The 15,203-nt window shown below is 43.7% G+C and overlaps 1 protein-coding gene across 3 annotated transcripts in view; it reads right to left on the reverse strand.

Annotated features, from left to right (window-relative positions):
* The window catches only part of LOC117355981 (alanine aminotransferase 2-like), a 116,321-nt gene that overhangs the window by 9,394 nt on the left and 91,724 nt on the right, over window positions 1-15,203 (reverse strand). For all 3 annotated transcript variants that reach the window (XM_033935189.1, XM_033935190.1, XM_033935188.1), the window contains 4 exons: window positions 14,887-15,023; window positions 13,426-13,600; window positions 11,835-11,990; window positions 1,885-1,997 (listed from right to left, as the gene is read on the reverse strand). In XM_033935189.1, the coding sequence (XP_033791080.1) occupies window positions 1,885-1,997; window positions 11,835-11,990; window positions 13,426-13,600; window positions 14,887-15,023 (581 nt within the window). The remainder of the gene's footprint in view (window positions 1-1,884; window positions 1,998-11,834; window positions 11,991-13,425; window positions 13,601-14,886; window positions 15,024-15,203) is intronic.

Raw genomic sequence — 15,203 nt, forward strand, 5'->3', positions numbered from 1 at the left:
TCCATATCTTTTTAAGCAGTCTCTCGTGTGGCACCTTGTCGAAGGCTTTTTGGAAGTCAAGGTAAATAATGTCTATAGATTCCCCTTTATCCACCTGGCTGTTCACTCCCTCAAAGAAGTACAATAAGTTTGTGAGGCATGACCTACCCTTACAGAAGCCATGTTGACTCGGTTTTAGCTGCCCATTTTTTTCGATGTGCTCATAGATGCTGTCTTTAATCAGTGCCTCCATCATCTTTCCCGGGACTTAGGTCAGGCTCACCGGCCTGTAGTTTCCCGGGTCCCCCCTTGCACCCTTCTTAAAGATGGGCGTGATATTTGCTATTTTCCAATCCTCCGGGATCTCTCCGGTTTTTAAGGATAGGTTGCATATCTGTCGAAGTGGTTCCGCTATTACGTCTTTTAGTTCCTTGAGTACCCTTGGGTGAATGCCATCCGGACCCGGCGATTTGTCGCTCTTTAGTCTGTCGATCTGCTTGAGTACATCCTCTTGGCTTACCTCTAAATCGACCAGCTTATCGTCTTGGTCTCCTATTACGATCTCCTCGGGTTCCGGAATGTTGGTTATATTCTCCATCGTGAAGACTGACGTGAAGAACTCATTTAACCTGTCAGCTATCTCTTTCTCTTCTTTTACAACTCCCTTTCTGTCTCCATCGTCCAATGGTCCCACTTCTTCTCTCGCCGGTTGCTTCCCCTTGACGTATCTGAAGAACGACTTGAAGTTTGTTGCTTCCTTTGCCAGTCTCTCTTCGTATTCTCTTTTTGCTTTTCTAACCACTCGGTGACACTCTTTCTGGTGTTCTTTGTGCCCTTTTTGGTTCTCCTCTGTTTGGTCTTTTTTCCATTTTCTGAACGATGCTTTCTTGTCGCTTATCGCCTTCTTTACTGCACTTGTTATCCACACTGGGTTTTTTGTTCTATTTTTTTTGCACCCTTTTCTGAACTTGGGGATGCATATGCTTTGTGCTTCGTGCACAGTCTCCTTGAATAAGGTCCAGGCCTTTTCTACGGATTCCGTCTTCCCTATGTTGCTTTTGAGTTTCTTTCCCACCATTTTTCTCATGGCATCATAATTTCCTTTTTTGAAGTTGAGTGCCGTCGTTGTGGTTCTTTTCCCCTTTGATGATCCAATTTCAAGCCTGCACTGGATCATGTTGTGATCGCTGTTACCTAGTGGGGGTAATACCGCCACCTCCTTTGCTGTCCCCCCTAGTCCGTTGAAGATTAGGTCAAGAGTGGCATCGCCCCTTGTTGGTTCCGTGACCAGCAGTCGCTGCTTTTTTGTTGCCAAAAGCCAACACCGCTCTTTGAAAATGCCTCGGCAATTTTTAAGAATCCACCTGCGGGCTCATTTCACTATTAAAGAGCACATTTGCATGCCATTGTCAGAGACTGCTAGAAACCCCGCTAAAGACAGAGATAATCCGTTTTGATAATCCACCGCTTTAACGCGTGCAGGCTAAACTGACGGAAAACAGTTTAGGGTACACTCTATCTCACTTTTCTGAGATGTAGCCATCAAGTCCCAGAGCTTTCTTTATCATCAATTGTGCCAGCACCTCCTCAGTATGTAATATTTTTTGCTTAGATCCATTGTTATTTCCTTATAATATAAATACTGAGCTATCTTTTCTGAGCCTCCTTCTCCTCCAGCTTTTAATCAGTGCAGATTCTGTAATTATCCCTTTTATTGAAACTGTTTCTCTGAAGTCTTGACCTCTTATTTTAGTATTGGGTTTATAAGATAAAGACACATTAGCTTGATATTAATGAACTAGAAATTCAATTTTCTTCATAAATCTCTCTTACTAGCAGTTTTTCTAGCCTTTGGGGTGAATAGCTTATCTCCGAAGCCTTTAACATTCCACTGGGTATTATTACCTGAAATGATAGGTGCCCTCTCGCTGCCCAAATCCACTCCCAGGGACCACACAGATTCCAGTCTCCTCTAGGAGTTTTGTGCAAAACAGCATATCTGGAGCCAAGTCTTGAGCCTGCAGTGTAGACAGGAAGCAAAGAGTTACAACAATGGCAATTGCAATAAATGTATGTGTGTGTGAGTGAGTGTGGGGGGGGGGGGACTGAGAGGAAGAGGAAAATGCGGTATGCTCTTGTATGAAGGAGAATACACTGAGTAAGTCCTTGTATGATACAGGTGAAGCACAGTAAGTCCTTTAGATAACGCTAAAGGTGAAGAGATCAGACCTTAAAATGGAAAAATTCTCTCTCTCCTCTCCTACTATACTAAATCAGTGTATTAAAAGTCTAAAAAATGATTTATGAGACATTTCTGACTACACTTATCAGCTGTCATGAGCTAGGAGAAGTGAAACTTATGATAAGCAAAAAAAAAACAAGCAAAGATCCAGTTCTTCTGCCTGACAACATCTGTTATGATATCATAAAAGGATGACCACAAGTGGTCGAGAATAGAATTCTAAAGAAAATTATTTAGCAAGAGTATCTTGTGATAAAAGCAGGGCTTGGAATTGCTGATATGGTAGATTGAAAGGGCATATGCGGGAAAAGATAGATTTTCTGGTAAACAGGACATGCATATTACATTACATTACATTAGTGATTTTTATTCCGCTTGTGCCTTGCGGTTCAAAGCGGATTACATAGGAAGAGAGCTGGACATTTCCAGGAGGGTACATGACATTGGAGAATACAGATTGAGGGTATAGACTTAATGACAGAGTGAGGGTGTAGACATAATAACAATGGAAGATAAATCAGGTTACATTACTATGCATATCAAATATTCTGTTTCCATACGTTGGTAGGTAATCGGTTTCGGTAGGGTGAATTAGGTTCCAGGTGTGACACAGATATTATGAACCAATTAATAAATTAGCAGATGTAATGACGTGTAAAAAATAACCAATAAAAGATTTGTCATGTGATTTAGACCAACGTGGTGTTAGCCACCAAGAAATGTATAAAAACAGGCCTTTAAGAGGAAGTAAGCAGAACAGACATCAAAGGATCCTCAGGCCTGAAGATCACATTCTGTTACTCTATATGCTGAATGATTTATTCTTGTAAGCTGTTACTGATTTGTTAATAAATATACTTATTGATTGATACCAGTATATAGAGTGTGAGGTCTCTATCTCAGGGTAGGCCTAGACAGCTGGCGACCTCCATGTACTATACTTTTTCTGTTTTGTGTGCTTTGCTTAGAGAGACAGATGCCTTGACCAGACAATTCTTGCCATCACTAAATTTTGACCAATAAGAAATAGCAGAAATAAACACAGAGCAGGGAGATAAATGGGGGTGAGGGTGAGAGTGGGGAGGGACAGCTAGCTTTACTATAACCTTTAAAGTTCCAGACAGACCACAGAAAACATGTCCACGGAGAGAGCATGGGGGGACGGAGGCAACCAGTATGGAGCACAAATTGCAAGTCTATGAGAAAGTATCTACCCAACGCGGATGAATGCTACTGTGAGGATTGGATGGGCCATTTGGAGGCCATTTGGAATTTTAGCTGTCGCCATTTCCTGTGTTATTAAAATTTGCTTCAGCCATTTTTGGGCAACTATTTATCTGTAGCAATCTAATAAAGAGCTCAAAATAAAGGAAAAGGGGAAACATTCTCTCCATGCTGCTCACAGAGCCTAACATGGCAGCTAAGAAATCCCTCACATGCAAAATCTTCATTTTCTGCTATACAATTAAAGACTGAGGGCTCCTTTTGCTAAGAGGCACTGGCGGTTTCAGCATGCACTACACGCTATTGCCTCCATAGAGCTTGCGTTAGTATTTTTCGTGTTGCGTGGGGTTAGGAGCCCTAAGTTTACTAGAATTTTGGTTTCTAAACTGGGGCGCCTGGGTGGAGCACAGCAGTGTTAAATAGGTGGGGAAGGGTATAGCCTTTCCATGGCAATTTTTCATCTTTAAAATTATCATTTTCACCTCTCTCCCCTCCTAGTTCAGCCATCTCTCTCTCTCTCTCTCATCCCTCTTCCAGCCCAGCCATCTCCACTTTCCCACTTGCATACCCAGTCCAGCACTTGCTCTCTCTTCCTTCCCCCCTCAGGCCTTGCACCTAATTCTTTCCTTCCTCTCCCTGCCCCAGTCCCTCAAATCTCTCTTTGCAGCTCCCAGCTCCTTCCCCCAGTGCAGCATTAGGAAGTACAGTGCTGTGGGTCTGCAGCTCTGCCAGGTACCACCCCCCCTCTGATGTATACTTGCTGTTGCATTGGGAGCGCATTGCTGCAGAGACACACAGCGCGGTTGAGAAGAGCCACTGCGTTGTGGCACTGTGCTTCTTGATGTTGATGCTGGAGAGAAAAAGGCAGGAGTGCAAAGGGGAGGGGCTGACACTGGCAGTGGGTGATGGGAGCAAAAGGAAATGCAGGATCACGTGAAGGAAGGAAGGCAGGGCAAGACCAAATTAAACTATGGCACTTCTGTCTCCATTACTAAAATCGGAGACTGGTGGTTGTCAAACAAGGGAGAAATGGGAACAACAATATGAAATTGGGGGCAATCCCCCCAAATCAGTGGTCTTTGGTAAGCCTACTACAGACTCTACTTGACCTCTCTACCAGCTGGATATGTTTTGGGAGGCTGTTGGGGTGGGGGAGTGGAGGGTAAATATCTCATCTCACTTGTATGTTTTCTGCAAACGTGTAGAAATTTATAAAGGGTCAGAATCATATTTTGGCCTGATCACAGCACAGATTATCCAACTGTCAGCATTTCTCCTGGCTGGGAGAGTGGATAGAGCAGTTAGGCCGAAAGCAGGGTAGAGCAGAAGGCCAGGGATGAAGCAATTGCTGGTGTGGAGCAGAAGGCCAGCGGTGTAGAAGGAGCTTATTTATAAACGATCTGGAAATTGGAACGACGAGTGATGTGATTAAATTTGCAGATGACACTAAACTGTTCAAAATTGTTAAAACGCAGGCGGATTGTGAGAAATTGCAGGCAGACCATAGGAAATTGGAAGACTGGGCTTCCAAATGGCAGATGAATTTAATGTGGACAAATGCGAAGTGATGCATATTGGGAAGAATAACCTGAATCACAGTTACCGGATGCTAGGGTCCACCTTGGGGATTAGTGCTCATGAAAAGGATCTGGGTATCATCGTAGACAATACGATGAAACCTTCCACCCAATGTGCAGTGGTGGTCAAGAAAGCAAACAGGATGCTAGGAATTATTTTAAAAAAAAGGGATGGTTAACAAGAGTAAGAATGTTATAACGCCCCTGTATCGCCCCATGGTGCGACCTCATTTGGAGCATTGCATTCAATTCTGGTCTCCTTATCTCATGAAAGATATAATGGCGCTAGAAAAGGTTCAAAGAAGAGCGACCAAGATGGTAAAGGGGATGGAACTCCTCTCGTATGAGGAAAGACTAAAACGGTTAGGACTCTTCAGCTTGGAAAAGAGACGGCTGAGGGGAGATAGGATTGAAGTCTACAAAATTCTGAGTGGAGTAGAACGGGTACAAGTGGATCGATTTTTCACTCCATCAAAAATTACAAAGACTAGGGGGACATTCGATTAAGTTACAGGGAAATTACATTACATTAGTGATTTCTATTCCGTCATTACCTTGCGGTTCAAGGCGGATTACACAAACAGGAGTTGTAACATTACATAAGAACTGTCGTAAGCATTACATAAGAATTGTCGAGAACTTAAGAATTACATAAGAATTGTCGAGAACTTAAGGCACAACATGTTGGGTGATTTGAAACATTTTAGATTAGATATGGGTTGAGTGTGTGGTAGGGAAGAAACTTGTCGTGTTAAACAGGTTTTATGTGTTTTTTGAAGAGTAGGGTTTTAGTTTCTTTTTTGAAAGTTTTGTAGTCTGTGGTCGTAGATAGCAGATTGGTGATTTATCTGTCTAGTTTAGCTGCTTTGGTGGCCATTAGGTTGTCATATAGTTTTCCTCTTTTCACACCAACCTCTCTTCTCTCATACTTATATAATTCCACTGGAGTTCCGTTCCTTCCCTAACCATGTAAACCGTGTCGAGCTCCATCTGCGGAGATGATGCGGTATATAAACCCAAGATTTAGATTAGATTAGATTAGATTGACATTTTTGGTTGGTGGGTGTGTGAATAGTGAGTGGGTTCTCCTGTGCCTGTTTGAGGTGGATCGGGTTAGTTGGTTGTTCCAGTAGGTTGGGCTTTCTCAATTAATAACTTTGTATAATAGACAATAGAATTTGAAGTATATTCTTGTTTGTATTGGGAGCTAGTGTGAGTCGTGGTATGCTTCTGTGATGTGATCATATTTTTTCAATGAGTAGATGAGTCTTAGGGCTGTGTTTTGTATTGTTTGTAATTGCTTTATCATGGTTGCTGGGCAGGGGAGGTATAGTATGTTGCAGTAGTCTATTAGTCCAAGGATAAAAGATTGTACAAAAAGTTGGAATTGTTTCCTGTCAAAGAATTTTCAGATTTGTCTTAAGTTTCTCATAGTCACGAATGATGTTTTTATTACTTTGTTGATTTGTGGTTGCATGGTACAGCCTCTGTCGATCAGTATTTCAAGAAGTTTTAGTGTGGGTTGAATGGGGTATGATATCGAGTTTATTACTAGGTTTGTTAAGGTTGGAGTTTTGCTGTTTTCTAGGAGGATGAATTTTGTTTTGTCAGAGTTAAGTTTTAGTTTGCGATTTGTCATCCATGTTGCTACTGTTTCGAGAGTTCTGTATATTGTGCCTGTCATGGTGGATTCTGGGTGGTCGAAGGGGAGGAGAATGGTGATGTCATCTGCATAGCTGTATGAGGTTATGCCATGTTTGTCTAGGTAGTAGCTGAGGGAGGCTATGTATATATATATACTTTTAAAACCAATAGGAGGAAATATTTTTTCACTCAAAGAATAGTTAAGTTCTGGAACACATTGCCAGAGGTTGAGGTAAGAATGGATAGTGCAGTTGGTTTTAAGAAAGGTTTGGACAAGTTAGTACATAAGTACATAAGTACATAGGTAGTCGCCTCCGCCGGGGCAGACCAGAGGTCCATCCAGCCCAGCGGTCCGCTCACGCGGCGGCCCATCAGGCATATTGCCTGGTCAGCGGTCCCTGACTAATTTTATTGCCTACCTCTACACTTATCTCTAAACCTTCCACTACTCTTATCTGTACCCCTCAATCCCTTTGTCTTCCAGGAACCTATCCAGGTCATCCTTGAAACCCTGTACTGTGCTATTTCTTATCACGGCCTCCGGAAGGGTGTTCCATGTGTCCACCACCCTCTGTGTGAAAAAGTACTTCCTTGCGTTTGTTTTAAACCTGTCCCCCTTCAATTTCATCGAGTGACCCCTTGTTCTTGTGGTTTCTTTCAAATTGAAAAATCTGTCTTTGTCAACCTTTTCGATGCCCCTCAGGATCTTGAAGGTCTCTATCATATCTCCTCTGAGTCTCCGCTTTTCCAGGGAGAACAACCCCAGCTTCTTCAGTCTGTCAGTGTATGTAAGGTTTTCCATACCCTTAATCAGTTTAGTTGCTCTTCTCTGGACTCCCTCAAGCATTGTCATGTCCTTTTTGAGGTACGGTGACCAGTACTGTACACAGTATTCCAGATGCGGGCGCACCATAGCCCGGTACAGTGGCAGGATGACTTCCTTCGTTCTGGTCGAGATACCCTTCTTAATGATACCTAACATTTGGTTTGCTTTCCTCGAGGCTGTGGCGCATTGTGCCGACGCCTTCAATGTCGTGTCTACCATCACTCCCAAGTCTCTTTCCAGATTACTGACCCCTAGCATTGATCCCCCCATTTTGTAAGTGAACATCGGGTTCCTTCTCCCTATATGCATGACCTTGCATTTCCCTACATTGAAGCTCATTTGCCACTTTTTCGCCCATTCTTCCAATGTCGTAAGATCCCTTTGGAGATTCTCGCAGTCAACCGTGGTTTCAACCTTGCTGAATAGTTTGGTGTCATCTGCGAATTTGATGACCTCGCATTTTGTTCCCGCCTCCAGGTCGTCAATGAATATGTTAAACAGGAGCGGTCCCAGCACCGATCCTTGAGGAACCCCGCTCGTGACCCCTTGCCAGTCCGAGTAATGGCCCTTTACACCAACCCTCTGCTTCCTGTCTGCCAGCCAGTTTTTGATCCATCGGTGGACCTCCCCGCGCACCCCATGATTCCATAGCTTCCTGAGCAACCGCTCATGTGGTACCTTATCGAAGGCTTTCTGGAAGTCTAGGTAAATTATGTCTATGGGTTCACCTTTGTCCACCTGGTTATTTACCCCCTCAAAGAAGTACAACAAGTTTGTGAGGCACGACCTACCCTTGCAGAACCCATGCTGGCTCGACCTTAGCTGTCCATTTTTTTCGATATGGTCACAGATGCTGTCCTTAATCAGTGCCTCCATCATCTTTCCCGGGACCGATGTGAGGCTTACCGGCCTATAGTTTCCCGGGTCGCCCCTCGAACCCTTCTTGAAGATGGGCGTGACATTAGCTATTTTCCAGTCCTCCGGGATCTCTCCAGTTTTTAGGGATAGGTTGCATATTTGCTGAAGTGTCTCTGCTATTTCATTCCTTAATTCCTTGAGCACCCTTGGGTGAATGCCGTCCGGACCTGGTGACTTGTCGCTCTTTAGCTTGTCTATCTGCCTGAGGACATCCTCCTGGCTCACCTCTAATTGGACCAGCCTGCTATCTTGATCTCCATTTTCTATTTCCTCTGGTTCCGGAATGTTGGATGTGTCCTCCCTCGTGAAGACCGACGTAAAGAAGTCATTTAACTTGTCAGCTATTTCTTTTTCCTCCCTCACTACTCCCTTTCTATCCCCATCATCCAAGGGCCCCACTTCCTCCCTCGCTGGTTGCTTTCCCTTTACGTACCTGAAGAATGATTTGAAATTTTTTGCCTCTCCCGCTAGTCTCTCTTCATATTCCCTCTTTGCTCTCCTAACCACTCGGTGGCACTCCTTCTGGCTTTCCTTGTGTTCCTTTTGGTTGGCCTGCGTTTGGTCCTGTTTCCATTTTTTGAACGATGCTTTCTTGTTACTGATCGCCTTTTTTACAGCTGCCGTTATCCATGCTGGGTTCTTTATTCGATTTTTCTTGCACTCTTTTCTGAACCTGGGGACGTACAGGTTCTGTGCTTCGTGCACCGTACGCTTGAGCAGGGTCCAGGCGCTTTCTACGGACTCTACCTTCCTTGTGCTGCCGTTGAGTTTCTTCCCCACCATTTTCCTCATTGCATCATAATTCCCTTTTCTGAAGTTGAGCGCTGTTGTTGTGGTTCTTTTCACCCTGGATGATCCCAGTTCTAGTCTGCACTGGATCATGTTGTGATCGCTGTTCCCCAGTGGGTCTGATACCGCTACTTCCTTTGCAGGTCCCCCCAGTCCACTGAAGATTAGATCAAGAGTAGCTCCTCCTCGTGTAGGTTCCGTGACCAGCTGTTCCAGGAAGCAGTCCCTCGTGGCTTCCAGGAATTTGGTCTCTCTCTCGCAACTTGAGTGCCCGATACTCCAGTCTATCCCAGGGTAGTTGAAGTCCCCCATCACCACCACACTTCCATTCTTGCATACCTGCCGCAGTTCCGTCTCCAGGTCCCGGTCGATTTCTTCCGATTGGCCAGGCGGACGATAGTATAGACCCAATTTGATGTCTGTTCCAGATCCTCCTGGTAGCTTAACCCATATTGATTCCAAGCCTTCCGACCTTACTGCTGTTTCCATTTTGGTTGAGGGTATGGAGTCTTTTATGTATAGCGCTATTCCTCCACCCTTCTTGAAGGAAAAGTCCATAATCTGTTATTGAGAAAGACATGGGGGAATCTATTGCTTGCCCTGGATCAGTAACATGGAATGTTGCTACTCCTTGGGTTTTGGCCAGGTACTATGGACCTAGATTGGCCACTATGAGAACAGGCTACTGGGCTTGATGGACCATTGGTTTAACCCAGTAAGGCTATTTTTATGAGCTAGTTTGGAACAGAAGGCCAGGGGTGAAACAGGTGCCAGGGTCAAACATAATAGAGAATTCTGTACCATTAGTAATGAAGAGCTTAATGGTAGTATTGAGCAAGAAGTGTAGTACCAGAGAAGGGAGTGTCTGCTTGACTCTCCTTGTAAATGATCCCTGATTAGACACAACTCTTACTAGTCTATTTGGGTCTTCCAGGAGCAGCTCATGTTTTCTTAAATATGGATTTGTAGCTAAGTGGGGTGTCTGTGGCTCAGCTACTCCATTACACAGGGCCATGTGTTTGACGCCCAGAAAACTTCATAGCAAGTTCTGTGTACGTTGTTTGGTGGTGTTTTTTTTTTTTCCTGGAAGGTTTAATTGAATAATATGTTTGGCAAATTGTACTTCTGTAGACAGAAAAAGAGGTGGGGTCAGATCAGAGGCGTTTCCAAGAAAGTGGTTTGGAAATCAGGGTAATAAACTGTGGATTGCCCTCGGGTGTTACAAGCTTGCTGTTTTGCTATGTTAAATGAAAATCATTATGTGAGAATCCAAGTTTGTTACTAAGGATTTCTGTGTTTTTAATTGTACTGAAGGAATTCATAGCGATTTAGTATTTGAAGCACCTTTTTATACTCTGCCACATTAAGCACTAACACAAGCTTAACGCACGATGCAGTAATGTGTATGGAAACATAAACCAGATAGCAAGCTGACATCACCGTGCCTAAAGAGAAGACAGTAAGGGCCAACCTCAGGGGTCTTTCCTCTAAGTGTCCCTCCCATGTAGCAACAGAAGTTGTTGCAGAGAAAAGGCCCCTGGGGTTGGCCAGAAAGCACCAGAAATCGCTGCTGGGAAGAAGATGGTTTGTAAGACCGCCAGGTGGCAGGAGCTAATCAGACAGGCAGACAGGCAGGGAGGGATGCCGGACTCCCAAAGAGAAGGACTGGGCAGTGTTCTTCAGTAAAAGCCTGCAGCCTGGATGCAGCAGACAAAAAAATAAAAATAGTGAGTGCTGTGCAGGCCAAGAGATCCCCGAAGGCCGTCATAGGCTTGAAGAACACTGCTACTGAGCTGGACGAGCCAGGAAGGGCGAAGCCTGCTGCTGGGAAAATGCACAGGATCTTTGCAGGGGAGGGAGAGAATTTAAAAACACAGTGATGATAAAAGAGTGTAAGATTTCACAATGACTGGGTGTGGGCATAAGAGCTGTGTTTACTACACAGCTCTTGTGCACATGCACCAGGTGCATTCCTCCCCCCCTTAGCTTCCCAATGCTGAATGTTAATAGCTTCCATTTAATTTGCATGCTATTAGGGTTGAGCAGTGGGACTTTTTTTATTTATTTGTTCATTCAATTTTCTATACTGTTCTCCCAGGGGAACTCAGAACATTTTACATGAATTTATTCAGGTACTCAAGCATTTTTCCCTGCCTCTACCGGTGGGCTCACAATCTATCTAATGTACCTGGGGCAATGGGGAGATTACGTGACTTGCCCAAGGTCACAAGGAGCAGCGTGGGTTTGAACCCACAACCTCAGGGTGCTGAGGCTGTAGCTTTAACCACTGCATCACACTTTTCCTGGACTGTTCCCTACAGTACCAGAGTTCTAAGCATTGGCCTAAATGTGCACTATTGCTTATGCATTTGGGTGGTTAGGTCTCCCCAAATGAGTTCTTTAACTTTAGCACAAAGAACACATACAAACATTGCAAAGGTATTTTAAGAAAGGAGTAAGAGACAAGGGAGAAGTCTTTAATATGAGGTGGGCAGTTGAAGATCAGCCCTCCAGACTCATCTGTCGCATCATGGCATCAAGAATGAGCCAAGCCATGTACCCATCTGAGATAGAAATAACCCCAAAAACCCCAAACAGGGATTACCAATGTAAGACGGAAGCACTGTGGCCTCACCTTTGCCTCCTCCACGGCCTTGGGAGGGATTTCAATCCTGGGGAAGGAGTACATGGCTCCCTGAACAGGGTTGCAGTGGATTCCTGGTGACTGGCTGAAGATCTTCTCTGTCATCTGGGCTTTCTCTGCTAGGTTGTTCAACACTTCAAGCTTCTCCTGAGGAACCAGAGAATGGAGATGTTTTAGCACCAAGAGAAAGAATGAAACATCTTACATTGGGTTGGATGAGGAAGTGGAGAGAGCTTCAATGCATTCCCGTAGGAAAAGGTTCTTTCTAAAGCACTCACTTTTTTAGGAATCACTCGTAACTTCATGTTTATTTCTTTAATTCGTGGAACTGATGATCTTGTTATACAATTTATTTGAAAATGGTGCAGAGGTATATGATACAAAGGACAATAACACAAAATACAGTAAAATGAGACATAGACCCAACACGGTCTTACTATGGGCCAAAGACTTAAAAATGCAAAACAGCACCTGTGGCCCATAGTAAGAGCAGAAGAAGGTCGTTATCACGACTAAAACATGGCCCGTGTAGTGTCTATGCTACATTTTACTGTATTTTGTATTACTGTCCTTTTTATCGTACACCTCTATACCATTTTCAAATAAATTGTATAACAAGATCATCAGTTCCACGTTTTTTTTTGTCTTCTGCTTTGCGCTTTATTATGTGGAACGTGTTTTGGTGGACTTTTTTTGGTTTCCAATTTCTTTAATTCTCCACGCCAAGGAAGCAGAGATATGTGGAGAACTAAGGAACAATCCTGATTGGTTGATGGGGAAGGGCGAGATAAGAATGGAGTTGATTATGTAGCAGAGGAAAGAGCAGTGAGAAGATCAGAATGGAGATAGTTGGATAACAGAGTGAGAAAAGGTAAGAAATAAAGCTGATATGATTGTCACCCAAGCCAGTTCAATCCATTCCACTTTCTGCCTCTCCCTTAGGAGATAGAGCAAGTAGAGGGAAGACATGATTATTCAGTAGATTTGATTAAGTGTTGAGGGAAGTAGAAGCAAGACATGAGTATGGAATTGGGTGCAACAGAGCAAGTAGAGGGAAGACATGATTATACAGTAGATTTGGTTGAGTGTTGAGGGAAGTAGAAGCGAGACATGAGTATGGAATTGGGAGCAACAGAGCAAGTAGAAGGAAGACATGATTATACAGCAGATTTGGTTGAGTGTTGAGGGAAGGAGAAGCGAGACATGGGTATGGAATTGGGAGCAACAGGGAAAGCAGAAGCAAGAAGATGAGAACAGAGCTGGTTTGGTGATGACAGAAGGAAATGTGATAGTGTGAGAATGGAGTTGCATGAAGGAATAAGAAAAGATGAAAGGATAAGTGATGGGGAAGGAAAGGTGAGATGATGAGAGCAGAATATGTTGGGATGACATGTTGAGGGAAAAGTGAGCAAATAAGGACGGAGTTGGTTAAGAGAGATGTGAAGGAGGCAAGAATGAAGCCATCTGGAGCAACATGTTAAGAGAGAGGCGAGAGAATGTGGATGGAGTTGGGTAAGTTATAGATTTTGTTCTTGAGAGTTTAGGTAGAAGATGCAAAAGGCAAGCTACTTTCACAGCTTACACTGTTAAACTGTTTGTAAGACGGGTCTCCAGGCTGAGGGGGGTTCACAACAATGCCCATCATAGCCTGGCCTGGCACTGGCGAACATAAACGCACTGATACCAGTTTTGTCAGCTGTTGCTTCACTGCAGGATCCATATTAATGACTTCCATGTATCCTCCACGGAATCCACATCTGGAAGGTACAGGATGAAAAGTGATTATCCCATTATTCAAGACAACTCTTTCTTTTCAATGATTACTTGCTTATTTCAGAGAACAAAACGTAAATCAGTTGAATAAAACACCAAAGCCATCTTCTTCCTCTTACCAAAACCTGATTTAGAGATCCCATCTCATCTCTACCACACTAAACCTCTGCGATCCCACAAAGGATGTGAACTCATGGACAACAACCAGTTTCTCCCTCTGAGGAAAAGGAAACACCTACTGTGCCAAAATATAACTCACTTTGAATTACCATTGAAAGAGGTGTGAGCTAAAACCAGATCCAAAACAAATCAACTAATATCTGTAAAATATAATAACATAGTAAATGACGGCAGATCAAGACCTGAACGGTCCATCCAGTCTGTCCATTAGTTATTTTCATTAAAAATACATAATTAAATTAACTTGTTTCTTCTTTGATATTTCTGGACCGTAGACCGTAAAGTCCACCTGGTATTGTCCCAGGTTCCAAATGCTGAAGTTGCCGTCCAAGCTCACTCCAGCCTATCCAACCATCCCATTGTTTGCAGGATATCTAACACAAAGTCTGGCCAGTAACATCCTCATGTTCCAAGTTAGTGGAGTTCCCATTGATGCCCTCCCCCCTGCCCATCCTATACCAAATCACCACATATGAGATACAGACCGTGTAGGTCTGTCCAGTACCGGCCTTAGTTCTTTAATTTACATCCTTCGTTTTCTAATTAGAGATCCTCTACGTTTATCCCATCACCGTTTTCCTCTCTACCACTTCCCTCAGGAGGGCATTCCAGGCATCTACCACCCTCTCTGTGAAGAAGAATTTCCTAACATTGCTCCTATGTCTTCCTCCCTATAACCTCAAATTATGCCCTCTAGTTTTACCATTTTCTCTTCTCTGGAAAAGATTTGGTTCTATATTTCATTCAGCTAAAACCTATGACTATTCATTGTGGATAGCCTGGAAATCACACGTGCTGCGCTCAGCAACTGGTATTTACTTCTTTACCTTTAAAGGATAAGCCCTCAAGATTTATCAACTTCACAAGAGCCACATCTCCCACATGTGCTCCCACCTTCATCTGCGTGAGAGATGAGCATCAGTTCTGACAGATTGAGAAGACTCCCAACTTGTGCCACTACCTCTCAGGAGCTAAGCCACTGAACTGATCCAGTGCCAGTGTTGTGTGGTAGCTGCATTCATGTACAAAGGTGCATTCTGGGACATCTGGGGACTTTTCAGCAGGGTTAGGTTAACGGATCATTACTCACTCTCCCATGAAGCCTTTAGAGACGGAGTGGAAGGAAGCCAGTTCCAAGGTGCTGGAATACTCAGGGCCCATCTCAAATAGAACCTTCTTGAAAGAGTGGAATGCACAGTCCTTGGCGTAGACATTGTCTTGGTACACCTGAATGATAGGACAAATGACATCAGTCAACTTTATTAGATACCAGGAGATCTTTCAGATATGGGGATGGGATGCTTCCTGACAGTCTTGAGCATTCACGGAGAAGGACATAATATAACATAATAATCAATTTCTATACTGCATAACCAATAAGTTCCATGCGGTTAATAAAATTAAATT

Source organism: Geotrypetes seraphini, chromosome 2, assembly GCF_902459505.1.
Source record: "Geotrypetes seraphini chromosome 2, aGeoSer1.1, whole genome shotgun sequence".
Taxonomy (NCBI): domain Eukaryota; kingdom Metazoa; phylum Chordata; class Amphibia; order Gymnophiona; family Dermophiidae; genus Geotrypetes; species Geotrypetes seraphini.